At 37.7% G+C, this 18516-nt stretch overlaps 4 protein-coding genes across 4 annotated transcripts; 2 read left to right on the top strand and 2 right to left on the bottom strand.

Annotated features, from left to right (window-relative positions):
• Positions 1–612: 612 nt before the first annotated feature.
• LOC131785506 (uncharacterized) lies at positions 613–2254 on the bottom strand. Its single transcript, XM_066173223.1, is given in 9 exon segments — positions 613–843; positions 845–901; positions 903–956; positions 958–993; positions 995–1084; positions 1087–1175; positions 1178–1295; positions 1297–1331; positions 2161–2254. Coding segments are annotated over 9 exon segments (804 nt in total).
• A 73-nt stretch (positions 2255–2327) lies between these two features.
• On the top strand, positions 2328–7539 carry LOC131785466 (ras-related protein Rab-28). Its single transcript, XM_066173177.1, has 6 exons — positions 2328–2406; positions 2753–2777; positions 4998–5072; positions 5261–5291; positions 5424–5501; positions 6091–7539. Exons 1-6 carry the CDS (start codon positions 2328–2330, stop codon positions 6187–6189), a joined length of 387 nt encoding a protein of 128 aa, XP_066029274.1. The 3' UTR covers positions 6190–7539.
• Positions 7540–8330: 791 nt separating this feature from the next.
• Positions 8331–11886, bottom strand: LOC131785494 (biorientation of chromosomes in cell division protein 1-like 1). The gene is made up of 3 exons (XM_059102385.2): positions 11754–11886; positions 11471–11595; positions 8331–10676 (listed from the first exon to the last, which is right to left on the bottom strand). The coding sequence occupies exons 1-3, from the start codon at positions 11883–11885 to the stop codon at positions 8573–8575; spliced, it is 2361 nt and encodes a 786-aa protein (XP_058958368.2). The 5' UTR covers position 11886; the 3' UTR covers positions 8331–8572.
• Positions 11887–11956: 70 nt separating this feature from the next.
• Positions 11957–18190, top strand: LOC131785419 (suppressor of fused homolog). Its single transcript, XM_059102305.2, has 10 exons — positions 11957–12474; positions 13125–13259; positions 13483–13619; positions 14194–14366; positions 14468–14553; positions 15312–15384; positions 16042–16394; positions 16589–16727; positions 17473–17541; positions 17660–18190. Exons 1-10 carry the CDS (start codon positions 12335–12337, stop codon positions 17729–17731), a joined length of 1377 nt encoding a protein of 458 aa, XP_058958288.1. The 5' UTR covers positions 11957–12334; the 3' UTR covers positions 17732–18190.
• Positions 18191–18516: the final 326 nt, after the last annotated feature.

Raw genomic sequence — 18516 nt, 5'->3', positions numbered from 1 at the left:
CAGACAGCTGAAAGCAACAATTTTTTCCTGCATCATTAATCTAAGGCCTCAAAAAACTGAGTAAAATAAATTTACACACTCTCCGCACATGAGAGTAACACGAATCAGCCACTTAAGCTGACAAATGGACGGCTTGGTCAAAGCCCCACCTCAAAATTGCTGGCAAGGTCCTTACCACTGCTGATAAGGTCTCAAAATTTCTTTTAAAAAACAGTTCTAAACAGTTCATAATATTTGTTTCCTTACCATTACATTTCCAACTTTGCAAGCCCGATACAAGCAAATTTGATATGAATGCATCGTATTATTTTATAAGTTCAAGTTTGTAGTAAACAGACTTCACAAAGTCCTGTATTTGTAAGCGCGTTAGTATAGCTTACCGAAATTCCTGAGGTGAAAATACTTGTTTCATTACCAATAGTCAGGTCAACAGGTAGTTGCCTTTGCTCACAGTATTCCTCAGGATAATTCCTATAAGGTGGCTTTGCACATGACCCCTTCTCGACCACTTCCCCCAGCACTTTTCAAAAACCTTAATCCCTTTCTTTTTGTGTGGCTCAATGGAAAACCCAACCATCTCTCAGTTCAGGAATCTAAAGGATCAGCTGCTATTCAGGAAAAGGAACAACTCAGGTACAACCATACGGAGGGGTAGGATATGGCAGTTGTTCTTCGGTATATAAGTTGTTGTTTAATTGCCAATTTAAGAGAACAAACAAAATCCTGCTCCCGTGGACAATTACACAGTTCCTTATAGCCCACCCACCACAGCACAGCCCTTTATCATGAGGATGGATTTTGGCTAATGGTTTCTAAAATTGTGGACTGTATACCCTTCTTAGTTGACACTATGCCAACCAGGAAAATGGGGCGCAAACGGTAAAATATGCAAACCAATGATAATTGATGGATTTAAAATGCCTCTGCCCTGGGATAGATATAGCTTATCTAATAAATGTGGCCAACATTGAACCCTCCCATACTGAAGGCATAAAAGTATAAATGGACTGTTTTTATTTGAATTCATTTCCTCTAGTATTTCCACAAGTTCCAGACTGATCTCTTTGACTCGGTTTAAGCGCAAAGGAAAGGGTTGTATGGGGTTGCAGGAATCATGATGGTGTCAAAGCATTTTATTTTTTCACATATTTCGCTGTATTTAGCCAGATGCTTATTTGTGCACTATTCCAGCCCCAAGAAGAGCAACCAACTGGGCTTCTACTGGATTCTGTTCCTGTTCTGTTGACAAACGCACCACTCTTATTACACTTATCCTCAAAGTTATGGAGGAGAGTAAAGTGTTACAATGTGATTCCCAGAGGCACAGTTGACTGATTGTACGCCAGACTAGGAAAGCTTTCTTGTCCGCAGTGTGCCAAGTGCCATGTTTATAATAAGTTAATTAAATTCCACAGAGGGACAGAAAAAACCAAATGTGTCTGAAAAAATAAAGGTTAGTGCATGCAATAAAAACAATATTGTGCACTGTGTTAATTTGCCATGGATTTTCAATATCGGGTTGTTTAAAAAATATAGAGAAAGTCTCACCCTTCAACTCCCCACCATGACGTGAACAAAGATTGAATTTCTCCTCACAATATCAATACAATATCAAGCAACCAATGTGATGAGAATTAAAAGAAAAATTATGAAGGGATTATCAGTAGATCAAACACCACGATTCCAGAATTAATAATGACACTTTGGGAGTGAAAGGGTTTAAATGCAGCATTCTTGCAAAAAGCTGGAAGGTAAACTTCCATATAAATTCATTCATAATATTTGTTGGCTTGCAAGAACAAGCTACAACACAAGGGCTACAAAAATGGTCATTAATATCTATAACAGACTTTGGGAAAGAGTTCCCTATACGTCCATCTATTCTTCTCAAAGCTGTAGTCAACAAAGGCAATTAAACCATCTAATAATTTGTCTCCGCAAGTGTCTTATTTATCCAAGAATTGTGTGGATAATGAAGTATGCAGGACTGTGCGGGAAAAGCTTACCACGATTTTTTTTTTCTCTTTTTCATTTGTCGATGGTTCCGTAAATTGATACAATCGTAAAATCATTTAAACTTTCAATTGACAATAAACTATACAATTACAATTATACAAAAATATAACTTAAAAAAATACCCAAATCACCCTAAACTTACACCATTGCCGCCATTGTGTCTACGCAAATCGTTTGAGCCCACGGCAATGTTGTACATGGATTTTGTTACCGTGACGTCACTACAAACCAAGTCCATCGGAAGCAAAATGGATCCACAATATTCATGGTATCAAACTCGGTTAAATCAGCTTTTGAAAAAACTGAAAAAAATGACGATTCTGATGAGGAAAAGACCAACAGACCATCAGCTTAAGTTTGTTCTTTTAGGTGATGGTGCATCGGGCAATGGTAAGGGTAATAATGGAGTTCAGGGATCATTTTTCAGTCCGTTTCGAAGCCTCTAATTCGGATTATATTAGAGAATTTGGTTTAAAAGTGGGCTGAAAATTCCCTTAAATAAAGGCTAGTTGTGATACTCTTTCTTTGCAGACATCACTCTGTGTCAAGATATTTCTCAGGAGAACCGTTTGACAAAGCTTACAAACCGACACTAGGAAAGGATTTCTTTTCTGGGAAGAAGCTGTTTTTACAAGTTACGTTTCGAAACTTGAAATCTGTTGTAGAACAGGTGCTATTGCTTCGGCTTTATCACAGTCATTTTTCACACATTATTGACCTATGCTGCTTTTTTTAGGCGAATGGTCCCACGTCACGTACACGTATTGGTTGATATGGAGGCCAAACCCTCGGTGGAAAAATGTTAGACAAATATATTTATGGCGCTCATGTAAGTATGATAAAGCAAGCAAAGGCATAGGAGATGAATTGAAAAGAAAAAACTTTCTATTGATGTATTTATCATTCAAAGTTCATTACCCTAAAGTGGTATTGAGTGATTCCAATTTAAGTCTATTAGGGTCAGGAGAAAAGAGAAATAAAATCATATGTATTATACACTTGGTTAATTTAGGTTTTTTGTTGGTAGAACTGTAAGAAGGTAGGCTTAAATGTAGTTTCTGATAGATGTCCGTCTCAAAATCTAAACCATAAAATAACCCATAAAAGAACCAAATAATTTACTACCATGACTGATGAGATAAACAATTATGATAAGTGCTAAATGGCTGGTAGTCAGTAAGGAGGATTTATTTCACATTCTTGGAATAACCAATATACTAACATGAGCAATACAAACGGGGGTTAGTTTCTAAGGAAAATGTGGTGCTGCATCGGTGGGAGAGTATAGCAGGTAATTAAGTGTTAACAACTGAGTTGAAGACATAAATTGGCCACCATAAAGGGTAAAAAACAGGAGCACCATGATTGGTCAAAAAACCATCATTGATTGCATCAGTCAACTCATAGAACATTGAAACATTTAGAGATGTGCCAATAAAAGCCATAGCCAACAATTTCTATTGGTTTACCAGCATAAGATCCACAGTGAATGTTTCCTGACATCCCACATGGGTTATATACTGTGTGAACTGATTAGAAACTTCTTGTCTGTGGGAATAATATCTGGTGGTGAGTGGAGATGACACAGTGATGGGGAGCACTCACCTCTCACCACCGTGGCATGGATTCACTCTCAAACACGGGGCCACTTATGAGTTGCGGTTGTTGTGTTTCTGTTGTCCTGTACTCAAAGTTGGCTTTTCTCCGGGTCCCTCCACATTTTTTAAATTTACCATTTTTACATTTCCAAATTTCAATTAGACCTGGAAACAATTGACATGAGGAGCAACGCATGGATTGTCCACTGTTAAAATATTACTATATAATCAGTATTATATCATCATCATCATCGCATTTGTCGTTGTCATCATTGTCGTCGTCGTTCGTCTTCATCGGCATCATCATCATCGTCATCATCATTATCTATCATCTAACTTGTCATGGTGCTATTCTTCTGTCGGCTGTGCTACTCTGGTGGATGACGTAACACACCAGGATAGTTTTGATAACCTTGAAGAATGGTGTGATACTGTGCAAAAAGCCCTTTGTGAGAAAGGATGGCTCTCGATTACATCATATAGCACTTGTTAGCTAATAAAGGGTAAGTCATGTAATGGTTTTGTTGGAGTTATTTGGGATATACAAACGAGACATGTGTTTGTTCATTCTCAGTCGTGTGAATGAGAAATTAATATTTTTATCTGCCACACAATTAAGAGCCACCATCAGTGATTAGTCATAAGTGGACCACTTGACAATCACAGACATTCTTTGCCTAATACTCTGATTACTTCGAAGGAGAGTAATCAAGCTGCTATGGAGAATATCCCAGTTAAGTTTTGTTTTGGTCTGAGCCCTCTTGATTAACAGGGATGCAAAAAATTCTTTCTGTTACTTGGCATTTTTTTTTTTTTGGCGGTGACTTTTCTTTTTTTGCTTGTGGACTAAACATTTATTTAATTTTTTGAACTTTTCTACTGCCTATTATCATCAGGACCCGTGACAAAGAGCAACAGTACAGCTGTCAAAACATCATAAAACTCAACTGACACATTGACTTTGCAAATTGACAAGTGACGACTTTAAGTTGTGAGATCAATGATTTAACAGCCATTGTTTATAATTTCTAATTATGTTTGCCTATAGATAGCCAATTTGTTACTTTCGTGTACTGATTTGGTAATGTATGTTATCACACTTCCAGTTACAAGTTAACCCTTTACACACAAACATATGACTAGGAAACTTCTACCATAAATATCTTCTATAGCAATTCTAAGTTGCTTTAAGGAGACTTTGTTGAAAGATCAAGGACTGGTTTTGTGGTTATTGTTTCCCGTATATTTGATCCGCAACGTGCAATTCATGGGTGATCTTGTGAGGAGACTTTCGATGTTCGTGCACTCTGTTGGGTCCATGGGTTAAAGACAGGAGCACGATCAGGAATTTTGTTCCTCTGACATTTTTTACCATCTCTTTAGTGGACTGGAGCATCTAGAGTGGTCAAGATCGACACAAACAGGGGAAATTTGCTCAGGCGCATATGGGTTGTCCAGGTAAGAACTCTGGACGTATCAGGGGGTTTCACTCTGTCCTCTCTCCTAGTTTACTAGTGGTTTTTTAGTTTTTTTCATCATTTTAATGCTGATGTGCATCCAGCATTTAACCTGGGCACAGGGGAAGTGAGGTCGTTTAATGTTGTAGTGGAAATTGAATTTTTCGGTACTGTTATTTTTGTTTTTAGTTACTACGTATCTGCCAAGACAGCAGACCAGGTTAGTTGCTCTGTATAAAAAAATAAAAATCAAAGTTAAAATGTTATGCCCATTGAAATTGATTTTATGCTGTTTTCAGAACTGAGTGTCACAAGTGTGATGACAGTAAACATTGTACTTTATTATATACAGATCAGCCTCTGCTTTCAAAAAATAGCTGCAGAAGTATTAGGAATACGGCTAACAAAGAATGAAATGGAGCAACAATCTGTATCCTTTAAAAACTGTTGTGCAAATGTATTATGTCCATTAAATACTTATGAAGATTGGTAGATCATAAGGGTAACTGTTTGTTAGATTAGGATTTAGTGATGTTACCATCTGGTCACATTTCAGAACCTTGTGTATTGTCTGTGTGTTATGTGGCCAACAAATAATATAATCTTATAGTCTTTGCAATATTTTATTACAGTTTCCAGTATGTTTTTATCATTTAGGTGTATTGAGAGGACAATTGGTAAGAATGTGTTTCACCCTTGGTAGTTTTATTTCATTTCTGCTCCCATTTTCATTGGTTTTCCTTGTGCTTGTTGATTTGTCACACAGCTGTTGTTCAGCTGTTTCTTCCATGTTGCTTGGATTATAATTTATGTTCATATTTTAGTTTGACAGTATTGAACTTGAAATCAGTCTAGCCATATTGTCATAGACAGAACTTTTAATTTGTGACTGCAAATGCCTGAAGCTACCATTAGCTTTTCTTGCTTAAGTCTCCAGTTGCATGGTTTTTATGTTGAGTGTTAGGCTGAATGAGGAGTTGTGGTTTGCCATTTTCCTTGACACTGGTCTTAACATACAGAGAGTCATTAAGGCTGACATCATACAGTATGGAAATCATGAAATGCCTTCAAGAGCAACACCATCCCAAACCAAGAGTTCCTTCTGCTCTGTTCAGTAGTTACTGTAGATACTTGTCATAAGTAATTTCATTTTAGACCAGATTAATTTGTAGTGGACAACTGACAGGGTAATGTTCTGCACTCTGTTAAAAACTTACTGTACCAAAGGTTTTCATTGTAATTTATTTTCCTATTGTAATTGAGAGGTAAAAAATCAGAGGATTTAGCATTCTTGTGGTTTGAAAAGAAAGTAGACCAAGCTGTGAGATTGATCCCACTACCTTCTCATTTGACAGGAAATTATGAGTAACCCTTTCACTCCCAAGATCTCATTAGTAATTTTCCTTACTGTCTGCCATACAAGTGTTGTACTGTTACTGTTTACTAGATAATTTTATATTGAATGAACTTATTATCACCATATAATTTTTTTTATTCCTATCTCCTGTCTGCTTGATATTGTATTAATATTGCACGGAGAAATTCTGTGTCTGTCACTCATAGAAGTTTAAAGGTTCTAGAGACTCAACATAATGGTCACACACCAAAAATTTCTTAGTATGATATGAAATCAATCTCTTTCAGTTGGTGCTGTAAGAGTTGAAGTGTGTAGATGCCAGTCGAGATAATTGAAAAAATAATAGTGTAAGGGCTGAATGGTAGAATTGATGAATGCTCTAGAAACCTTTTTTCAATCTCCATCATGAAAAAGTAGACTGAATGAATATGACACTGACAGGGCTTTGACTAATGACACCATGGGTTTGGGTCTTGCTTAGCAGTATCACTGCATCCTGTGATGTAACCAGCCTCACACCTCTTTCTCTCATTAACCCTTTAACTCTCAGATCAGATTGTAATTCTCCTTACTGTCAACCATACAATTCATGTAATGTTAGTCCAGAGAATTTAGTATTGGATCAACTAATTGACCCCAAATTGATATTTTTCTTTATTCTCTTCACTTAACTGGTTGACATTGTATTGATATTGTAAGTAGAAATTCTTCTGTGGTCACTCATGGGAGTGAAAGGGTTAAGAAGTCATATTGATTTATGTTGCATTGCATTTTTCTATTGGGAACATTCACAATGCAGGAGTGGGACACCAGGCTTCAATTTTGATGGAAACCAGTCTTGAAATCAATGAACTGTACAGGGGTATGAAGTAGACTGACTTTCACAGGCTTTCACATCCTCCTAGATCTAAATAGTTTAAGTGTTAACTGACTGCTTGTAATATATATCTAGATTTTATACTTTGAGTTAAATTTTGTGATTATCATTTTCCCAGTTAATGTGGTGTAGGAGCAATATTATCCTGTCTTCTTTTGGCGTACAGTGTACAGTTTTAATATATCCTTAAAATGTGTGCATTGAAAGTTAATAAACATTCAACGTGGACTCTGATGCCATTACAGACTATCTTTGACCCATTCCACTTGCAAGAACCAAATTTAAATTCTCTGCGATGGTTGTCAAACAAGTCTTATGGGACTTTTAAGTCCCATAAGACTTGTGAGCTTAAAAGCTCTGAGAATTTAGATTCAGATAAAAATATCATGACGGATATTTTCACTCCATTTATTGCCTTTCTCCTTGAAATGTATAAATATAGTTAGGAGAAATTCCTTTTTGTTCAATCCTGAGATTGGAAGAGTTTACCAGGCAAAGGACTGTGGCATAAAACTTCCAGCAGCAGGTGTGGTAAAATTCCTTAATCACTGTCTAGTGATAACAAGAAGTGTGTTAGGTTACATAGGGAATAGAAGGGATGCCCAAGGACACTGATGCCCTACTAAGATGGCATTGCATGTGCAAGTAATGGATAAGGGCAGTGTCAAAAGGACCCTGCTTCGTGAGTATTTTTTTCCTTTTAAAGATATTGGGTCAGACCTTTGTCGTTATTTTACAAATTGCACAAGTTGATTAGAAAAAATCTATATATTTCTCTTCATCTGCTCTGGATTAAAAAAAGAAAAATTCAAGAAATTTGGCTTCAGCAGCTTGATTTTATAACTCTTGGTTAACTGGGGCATGGGATGATGAAGTAAATAACTAAAAAAATGTTAGTTGAAAGCATCAGGGCTTGAAATAATCACCAAGAGCAAACTATGCCTCCCAAAAATTGCCTGCAAGCAGGCCAGGTCTAGTGTTCATGATGAATTCTACCCCACAAAGAACACAGAAACAGTTCTGTGATTTTATTTTTATTAGATGAAAGCAGCTTTGAAAAATCCTTTGCCTCTTCTGAAAATATATAGTAGGCATACTTGAACAGGTAATTTCTTGGACAAACTTATTTCACGCATGTTGCTCCCTAATAGTTTGCACAAATCCTGTCAGATAATTTCGACTTGGTGAATCGCATGTAGCTGGAAAGAACTATCAGGATAATCAAATTGTACAATGACTTGTATAAAGGTTCTCAAGTACTATTAAGCTAATTAACATCATCTCGACTACGTTTGCGAGGCAAAAATACCTCTCTTGTCCCTTCACTACTGGGCGAGTAACACCGTGTTCGTTTGATCTGTCTTTGTGATCGCGTACTTCTAGACTCTTTGGTATCACTTTCACTCCTGTCTGTTGTTGCACCACTATCTTCACGTTCACGTGCTCTAGAATGCCTGATCTGACTTCCAGATTGACTACTGACACGTCTGTCGTCTTTTCGAGGTCGCCCTCTTCTTCGGGGTTTGTCAACATCAGATACACTTCGTACTTTGTTACCCACAGGGCCAGGTTTTCTGGTCCTCTTCTCACCATGCCTTCGTTTATGAGAACTTCTGTGTTTTTCTTTGCTGGCTTCGCCCTCTGATGTTTCACTTTCACCTTCCTTTGTGCTCCTCCGTGAGCTGATTCTTGTCGAGCGGCGCCTTGGTGCTGCATCAGAATTCTGCTCACTCTGCAACACGCTTATCCTTTCTGTGTCACCATCTCCATCCAGTTCTCTCTTCTCTATTGTCTTCTTTGTTCCCTCTGCCTCCTCCTCCTCCTCCTCATCTTCATCATCAAATGACGACAAGTCACTTGTATGAACAGAAGACACATCGGATATGTCTGATGCACTATCTGAAAATTCACCCATGGAGGATGGCTGTGTAAAGTCTACTCCAACCAAAGAGGATGCTTCTAGATTTGAATCACCTAGAATATCGTATCCTTCTTTCTGTCTGGACAGGAGCTCAAGGCTTTCCTCTGACAAATTCAGTCTCTGTACCTCATGACTTGAAGTGTCCATCTTGGAAGCATCTGATCTTGCCTCTGATGGGAACTCTTTAGCAACCTTTTCAATCCCACCATCACTTAACAAAGATTGAGGCATTTTTACAGTGTTTATAATATTTTTGAAAGAATCAACAGGGTTTCTCTCTTCACTATCTGTACCAATGGCTCTGGAAATCTTTTCAGAAAACAGCATAATTGGCTCAAATCTTTTCACATTTTCATCTTCTTTGAATTCACCAGCAGAAACCGTGACATCCATGGCAGGTGTTTCATTGAATACACTCCAGATTTTAGGAACTTCGTCATCTGCTGTCACTGTTTGAAAGCTGTCACTTTGCATACATTTACTTCCTTCATTCAGCACCATGTTGTCCTGCTTCAATTTACCAAAGTTAGATATGACCTTTGTCCCTGCTTTGGCTCTTTGTTCCGCCATCAGTTTCCCTGGAACATTGCTCTCTTCATTCATTTCACAAACATTAACTGTTTCTTCTTTGACCTTGGAGTTAATCAATGTGTTTGCTTCATTTCCTTTGTCGGCCTTCACTATTGTTCCCCTCATGATTTCCTCCTTGACAGCCTCAGTTTCTGCAACTCCAGACAAAAGATAACTTTGATTCGCATTTTCATTCTTTCCCTCAGATGTCATGTATTTGTCACCTCTTTCATCCAGTGAGGAAGAAGCACAACTTTCCCCTGGACTGGAACTTGCCAGTTTCAATCTGTTGATTTTACTCATCTCATCCTTGACTTTGTAAAAACTCTCTTCCACTTTAGGTGTAAGACGACTCTCATCTCGACTCATATTCTCTGCTTTCACTCTTGATGTCTTGCTTTTTCCATCTTTAGATTTGCTACTCTCATCTACCTGTGTAACCTTTTCATCAAAGGGACTTGCATTCTTACTTTCCTCGCCTTTTCCCGCATGCAAATTTGACTTCCCCTGCATAGACTGATACTTCTTTCCTGTTGGAAAACTTTTTGAGGTTGCACTCTTTGAACCCTCTTGAGCCCCTGATTTCTTATCAGCAGTCTCTGTTGTCTTGGCAACAGTGCTCGTAAGGCCTGGTATGGGAATAAGGTCACTAATGTCACATATCCCAGCATGCTTGAAGTCAGAGCTTGAGTTAGATTTGCTATCCTCTTTTTCATCCACTGTCTTGTGTTTGCGATTTTGTTTGTCTTGATTCTGTGGATTATTTTGTGTGTAAATGTAGTTCTGTACAACACCTTCGATGCGAGTTTGGAAGCCTTTGGCTTTAGTATCAAGAGCTTGGGAGATCAGTTGATTTATGCCTCGCTCCAACACTTCTGATCTAGAACATTATTGTATCTCTCAGTTAGTAGGTGCACCATAATTGGTCAATTCAGTTGGCCATACTTCACTGTATGGCCGCTAAATTTAATAGTTTGTTTGAATTGAATTGTTCACCCTCTATTAAAACCCAGAGACATAACATGTATCTTACTAAGCTTGTTTTCGCAGTCTGTACTGTAAGTTACAGAACCTTGTCTTTTTTTGCTCTGATTTATGGCCTGCACACTTAAGGTGAAAAAAATTTGGTCCATACCTTTCATTTTGGACTGAGAAAAAAGGTTAGTAAGAGGTATTATTTCACTAAAAATTAAAAGTTCTATTCCAAATTGTATCATAAGTGCTAAGTCAACTCTGTCAGTATAAATACAAAAACATTTCTTCAGAGAAATCTAATTCCATCTACATCCTTAACTTTGTTTAATTTTATCACAGCAACTTATCCTATCCTTAAAACAAGTCTGTATTAAAGTAAGATAAGCTGCAGAACTATTTTCAACTGAGGTTGGTTAAACCTACATAAAAGAAATGGTAATGGCCAAAGAGAGCAAAGGTAAATCTCACAAGAAGATAATAAGAACTCATAGTAAATATATGCAAAGGAAATTAAGAGACAAAGTTGCAATTGATTTAATTTAGCATCTGGCTCGCCTGTTTAGAAGGTAGGGCAAGCTTTTAGGTATGATCACAAAGCAAAAGAAAAGCCATCCTATATTACCCACGACACTCATTTGAAATTTCTCCAATAGTTCTATTCATAAATAAATTTTCTGAGAGTTATTATCATATACTTACTGATTGATATGTTTTCGCAGACTGTCTCTGACTTGATTTTTGGGCAAAGCGTCTGTCCAAGTCTGTTTTGATAAGAATGTAGCCACATGGCTCTCAACTCTTTGCTTCAACTGACGATAGGATTCCTGAGCGAATAAGGTTAAAATCAGTGAAGAACAATGTGCATATGTAGAAAAAATTATAGGATTTTCTGAGCTGAAGTTGCGATAACGCACCTGTCATACTCGTCCTAATTAACAATACTTGATTAAAAAACAAGAATACTTGTCGGTCGTTAACCAACCTTTTGCTCCAATTCGTCAGTGCAGTCACGTCTAAACTGGTCAAAAATGCCTTGTGACTTTATATGTTGTACAATCTGGTCGACTAAAAGCCTCGATTTGTAATCAAGTTTGGCTGGTCGTTCGGCCGCCATCTTGAGAGTTTGTGAAAGACATCCATCCCAGAAGTCTGTGCTGCATAACCTCACCTCGGTCCAGTCTTCTTCGAAATTTATTACACATCTGAGATTCATGTTTGGCAAAGTAAGGCTTTGGAGCCATGATGAAGTTTGACTCTTGAAAACGCTTTTTACCACTGATTTGCTTAATCACGTGGCTACGCTATCCGGTAACAAAGTGTTCTCTCGTTTGGCGTGATCGCTGAATTTCTCTTCAAGAACCGATCGCATCGCACATTCCATCGATGTGTGTTATGACTTTACGAAATTTTATCTCATGACTCTAAAGTTTGGCTTTGGATAATTAATAGCTCAGGATCAGAGGGCATATTTGTTTATCCTTTGAGTTTCCAATAGTAGGCTTGTTTCTATTATCCTGTTTACTTGCGCTTAAAATTCTGTGATCAAAATATCTGCGGGAAGCGATGTCAGGATATTGCGGAATGTCTTTACCGGCGCCAAGTATTCCAACGCCTCGAGGCTTAGAAACAATCTACTCCACTCTAAGACAAATCTATCCTGATCAACCGAATCCGCTACAAGTTACTGCTCTGATTAAATACTGGTGAGTACATTATGAAAGGAGACAAGCTAAAATACGATAGAGATGTAGAAACGGCCATTCTGCAACTATCTTTACATATATCACAGGGTAAATCTGCTATAAGTCGTCACATTTTTTACCTGTTCTTAAAACTAGACTTCTCACTTTGTTATAGTTACAGAGCAAAATTAAGGCAAGCACTTTGAAATTGAGCTTAGAAGGCCTTTGCAGCTCGTTGTTTAGTCCCTGTGTCATGATGCAAAATGTATGAAGGTAACTGTTAAGGACCAGTCATGTTTCATCCCTGTGGAGGGGGATTGGGGGATTTTTGGGGGGATCATATGGTTTTCAGGGGGAAGAGGGGGGGCATCAGTCATTGTTAACAGGGAGAGACTTTAAAAAGTTGACTGCCAATTAACTGCTAATGAGGGGGGGGGGGAGGGGGGGGAGAGATCATAGCAATTTTACAGAGCCTTACAGGGGGATCACCAAATTTTAATTTGACACAAACAAAAGTCTCTGACCCTCCTCCAGGTGATAAATACAGATCAGACCTTAAGTGTTTACTATGGGTAGCTCAGAGGGCCCAGGTGACAAAATCCTTGAAGAGAGGGATAGGGGTCACTTTCCTTATGAGACTTGATGTAAGTTACTGTGGCCTTTCTATGCAGGCTTGGTGGTCCTGATCCCCTGGATTTTATCAGTATGTTCAATAATCCTGGCAGTCCAATGGAGGGGATTCCCTCACACTGGCACTATATCTCAGCGGGACTGTCTGATCTCCATGGCGATGGACGTGTTCATGAGTATGTGTGATAAATTTTTCTATTGATTCACATTACCTAGTAGAAACATTTTTTTTTTGTTTCAGTATACTGTTTGGTTTTACCCAACACTCACTTTCCATAAAATGAAAAGCGTTTTCCTTCTAATTTAGTCCTTTTTTCCTCCACATTTTCTATTTATTTCTCTGGAGTCATGATATTATTGCAAAGGACCTGAAAGAACTTTTTTTATGATTTGCTGCAGAGTCAATAGGCGAGACAGTTCAAGTGGATTTGGTTTTGAGCTCACCTTTCGTCTGAAGAAGCAAGTTGGAGAGACATCACCACCCAGCTGGCCAGCAGAATTGCTCCAGTCCCTTGCACGTTATGTGTTCCAGACGGGTAAAGACATAAAGCTCTCTTGCAAATTGAAATATATTAATTATACAGTAGGTTTAGAAGTTAGTATGGTTAAGGTTAGCTTAGGGTTAGGTAAGGTTAAGTCTGTATTGATGCACCTAGCTGGAGCTTATCTTGGTCTCCATGTAGCTTGAAGCGACCACAAGTTTTACTACTCTTCCCTGAATAGGATGCTAGTCCATTACAAAGTTACCTCCCCTCACTCCCACAGCATTTCATCAGGCATCCTTGAAAATTTGCTTATACTCATTTATACTCATGGGTGGAGAGAGGCACTGCCTAAGAACACAACACATTGACTCATCAAGGTGTCAAATGGAGACCTCTCCACCTGGAGTCCAGTGCACTGACCACTGGGCAACTGCACCTTCTACTGTTTATAGGTAGGCTTAAATTCATTTATCTATCAAAGAACCTGGTTTTGGAAACCTTCAGAGGAAAATAGTTAAATTCTTTTGACAAAAGGAAGAGGTGATATGCAAATGAAAAGTTCCCTTTTCTTAGCCTTTGTTTAGTGCACTATGTTTGTTTTATATGATAATTTTTTTTTTGTAAGACAACATGCTAGTGAGTGGAGACCATGTTTCCTGGCATCTCCCATTAGACCAGACACCTTCTGCTGCTGGTCAATATAACTGTAATCCATCCCACATACAACACATGCTGATGGTAGATGATCCTCGTGTACCAGTTATTACAGGTCCCTTGGGATCAATTCGTTTCATTCAGGTAATGTAAAGCACTCTAGCAATAATTTTAATTGTTTTTGTTTCTCAGTCTTTATTGAATGGAATATAATTATAAACTAGTAGTGCACTTACCAACAACAGGTAGTTGGGATTTGTATAGAAGAACTGCAAGCAGCACAACATTGGAATGGTATTGCTGTGTTGGATCTATTAAAACAAGTACCTCCGTAAGTTTAACAAAAATTAAAATATCCATAAGTAATGAAAAAACTACAGTTTAACCTCTCCACAACAGTTACCTTTGGGAAAGAGGAGAGTGTGAGTTGTATTATTAAGTTGGCCATTGATAGGAGGTTGGTAGGTGGGAAGGGGGGAGGGGAAGGGAAGGGGGAGAGGAAGGGGGAGGGGGAAGGAGAAGGGGAAGGAGAAGGGGGAGGGGGTGGGGAAAGAGGGCAGTGAGGGTCCAATATCTTTATTTCCAAAAATTCTCATCATATTATATAATATAAATATGTAATACAATTGATTAGGCACAGGTAACCTTTGGAGAGAAACTAAATTCACAGCTCTAATTAACACAAAATATTGCCAACTTAATACCTTAACACCCAAGATCTGATTGTTAACTCTCCCCTCTAGCTGCTACACATTTATCTGTTGAATAGTTACAAGAATTTAGTTTTAGATCAAGATAACAACTTCTAGTGATTAGTTTGGCTGTTCTCATTACCTTTTTGCTGGATAATCTATAGATTATGTAGGGAGAAGTTGCATGTTAATTACCTCTGGTAGTCAAATGGTTCAACAAGTTGAGGAGTCATTCAGAGGGTTTGAGGCCTAGCACTATGAAGAGAGCTGCTGATAAAAGATGTATTATGAGATTTATGTAACAAATACATGTTTTTAGTAAACTTTGTTCAGTAAATTGGTAAAAGGTAAATCAATGATTAAAATAAGTCTATCAATTTCTTCCCCTTGTTTTCAGAGCTGGTGGACCATGGCTTGTGACTGACATGGACAGGATAGAATCAATTTTTGTAATTAAACCCTCCCTGCGGGTAAATCTTAGTTATCTTTCATTGGTTAAGTGACACAAGATAACTGGAAAAAAAAATTTTAAAAATGGTCATGTTACAATTATTCGATTAATTCAATTGGGCGCTCCACTGGTCATTGAATGTTTTCCATTTTTGATGCTGTTTTTATTCAAGGACAGGATTTATTTTAAACTCATATTTCTCTAACCACTGACATCATCCACAGAAAATTGTACGTAATATTTTTGATATTGATTTGTAAGGAAGGGGTAGATTACTGAGTTCTACCCTACTTTTTATTTTATTTTATTTTATTACAATACTCCAATAGACACTGTGTTTTTCTGATTGAGGAAACCCTTTTTTTCTGTTCAAGAGTGGCGTCGATGTGTAATTTTAATATCACTTGTGATGTTCAGTCTAGGGCAGCATTTTTGCAATGGCAGCATGTAATGAAGTATAAATGTTTTTTGTTCAACTACTGGTATTTGATTAGAAAAATTTATATTATTTGTTGTCATATTAAAAATTACACAATTATGAGATATATGTCCAACTGTTACAGAAGGAGGAGAAAAAACACCTACATTATTTATCCAAAGCTTTCTAATGACATAACATTTTTAGTTACCTCTAATCTAAGCTAATATAATATTATGTTGTCATTTTTATTCACAGGAAACAGTTACAAATGGAATTGAGAAAGAGGGCTCCAATCTAAGTGGTGTCAGTGCAAAATGCTGGTGGGAAGAAAGCTTTGTAAATAATTCTACCAGCCAACAAACAAGTTTTTCTTATGGGTCATCGAATGAAACCCAGACTGGGAAGGATCTGAACACACGCTTCCCTGTCCTACCACCAATACGCAGTGGGTCTTCCTTTACATCACACAAGGCCACAGATGGTGTGACGACTGAAAGACGCTCTGCTTGTAGTAGTGTTGTCAGTGAAATTTCTCGCACACGAACTTTGCGAGGTATTCATCTTCGGTTTGGTTTGGAGGCAGCCATGCTCTTACCACTAGCTCTGAGGTATTCTTGAAAAGAGCTGTACACTTTCTCCATATGGTGATGAATTCTCAACTTGTTTCCAGTAGATAAAACTAGTGTTTTATAGTCACTGTATTATTTTTTAAACTCCATGTAAAAGAAAAAAATAGATGATGGTGATAATGATGATGATGGGGTTGCTAGATAATAATGATTGTGGTCTGTTTGTTAAACAGGGGTCGGCTTAATCATGGACGACACTTCACATTCCATAGTTCAGTCAATGACATGGCCATCACACTTCTTAGTTCTAATGTAACTGGTTCCATTGCTGATAATGAGCACAGGTTTGCAGCATGTGGAACTTGGCTTCAGGTATGTATGAAAAAGATCAAATGTATGCTAAGTATCAAAGGTCATTCTTCTCCCATCACCTTCCCTCTCGCAGGAGTAGATCTGTAAGTCTTGTGACAAAAGGAAGAAAGGGAGAGAAGAAAAAAAATTGACTGTGGGAGCTTGAGTTAACCCTTTACACCCCAACATCAGTATTCATTTTCTCCATACTGTTCTCTGTACATTTACTAAGATGCTGACAGGGAGAATATGTTCAACAATCAAGAGTTACTTTAGTTGGTGATCATTTCCTTTATTCTCATGACACTAATGTTTGATACAGTAGTGATATGGTAAGGAGAAATTAGACACCAGTTTCTCTGAGGGGTTAAAGGATTAAAGAAATGCCTGGGTGGTAACACCTTTTATTCTGACATCAGCATGTTTATTCTCCATACTGTACCATATACACCTGTACATTCCCCATGAGACTAACATAAAGAATTTGTTTAGCAATTAAGAGCTTCTTTAAATTTGAGATCATTTCCTTTATTATTGCAAACCTGGGTGTTTGATTCGAAAGTGATATTGTGAGGAGAAATTGGATACTGTAGTCAGCCTTTTTACATTTGAGAGCTTGGTTGCTAATCGCAATTTTCTTTCCTAACTGATTTATTACCATTAACATGTCCAGCGTAATCATGCAGGCTAGAAAATGAGATCCAGATCATTTCTGTTCAAGTCAGTATTGTTTGTCAGTGTATTCTTTTTCTACTTCGTCTATCAGGTTTTGATAACTGAGGACTTCCTACAAACACTTGACAGAGACCTGGATGTTTTAACAAGGCCCAATGAGGTATCCTTGTGTCAAATATTTAGGGCTGTTTTTTTCAATTATTATTTAATTTAAAAGTGTTGTCTCTAAAGGAGAAATCTTTTATGATGACTTAGGCTGAGTGTCACATTTTTTTCAGCTTGTCCTCCCAAGAGAATATCGCTGGCCAAGATATGGAATGATCATCTCTGTCCTTCCCGATAATAACTAGCTAGGAAGTACTGCCATCATAACACCTTGTAGCAAGTGGTTAACTCTGACAATGTTTAATTATAAACTGGGCTTGGGGTAGCTTCCAGAGGAACCTGTCCTCTCCCTAGGTAGGAGTGGAGAATACTGATAAACACAGGATTCTCCCCACAAGATGACCTATGCCATAAAATTGTTGAAACTTAAATGCCAAATATTGTTAATATTTTACTCATGCCTAATTCCAAATATTCTGATGAACAAAAACATTTGTCCTGTTAACGGGAGACTACCACAAAAACATGCAAAAAAAGACCATAGAGAGCCTTATACCCAGGAACCCTGGCTAGATTTGTTCTGTACTGCTTAATGCACAGGAAAATGAACTCTCCCTAAATTTAGCAATTCTTTTTAAAGAATATAACTTGTAGCATAACAGTAACAAGGAAAGGTGTAAAATAAAGAAAAAAGGCATTTCCAACTTTTTGACACAATTTTTCATGGTATTGTCATGTGGGGTTGTTTGAACAATTTTTAAAGTCAGGCATTCATGCAAAGGGAAGATAGAGCCATGTAATTTTCTGAAAGCAAATAGGTTAAATTGACATATTTTTACCAGCTTAATGCCAGTAAATAGTTTGTGCAGTTAAGAAAAGATATCTTACCTGAAGGGGCTAATATTGGAGTGATGATTTAAACGCCAAGACCCTACAAGTCTTTAGTAACTGTCCACCTCTAAGGGAGAGCAAAAGAGTGTCCCCTTCATTCTTTTCACCCTCACACTCCTATTTCCCATTGGAATATAGC

This window comes from Pocillopora verrucosa, chromosome 1, assembly GCF_036669915.1.
Source record: "Pocillopora verrucosa isolate sample1 chromosome 1, ASM3666991v2, whole genome shotgun sequence".
Lineage (NCBI taxonomy): Eukaryota > Metazoa > Cnidaria > Anthozoa > Scleractinia > Pocilloporidae > Pocillopora > Pocillopora verrucosa.
This window is presented reverse-complemented; position numbering and strand designations above follow the sequence as displayed.

Coding starts and splice junctions, on each gene's coding strand:
- LOC131785494 (XM_059102385.2), bottom strand. CDS start 11,885: ATGGCGGCCGAACGACCAGCCAAACTTGATTACAAATCGAGGCTTTTA. Junction 11,596..11,753: donor CTGACGAATTGGAGCAAAAG/GTTGGTTAACGA, acceptor TTATTCGCTCAG/GAATCCTATCGTCAGTTGAA. Junction 10,677..11,470: donor CTGCGAAAACATATCAATCA/GTAAGTATATGA, acceptor ATAATGTTCTAG/ATCAGAAGTGTTGGAGCGAG.
- LOC131785466 (XM_066173177.1), top strand. CDS start 2,328: ATGACGATTCTGATGAGGAAAAGACCAACAGACCATCAGCTTAAGTTT. Junction 2,778..4,997: donor TGGTCCCACGTCACGTACAC/GTATTGGTTGAT, acceptor CCATCTCTTTAG/TGGACTGGAGCATCTAGAGT. Junction 5,502..6,090: donor ATGAAATGGAGCAACAATCT/GTATCCTTTAAA, acceptor CTTAACATACAG/AGAGTCATTAAGGCTGACAT.
- LOC131785419 (XM_059102305.2), top strand. CDS start 12,335: ATGTCAGGATATTGCGGAATGTCTTTACCGGCGCCAAGTATTCCAACG. Junction 14,367..14,467: donor GATCAATTCGTTTCATTCAG/GTAATGTAAAGC, acceptor TACCAACAACAG/GTAGTTGGGATTTGTATAGA. Junction 14,554..15,311: donor CTATTAAAACAAGTACCTCC/GTAAGTTTAACA, acceptor CCTTGTTTTCAG/AGCTGGTGGACCATGGCTTG.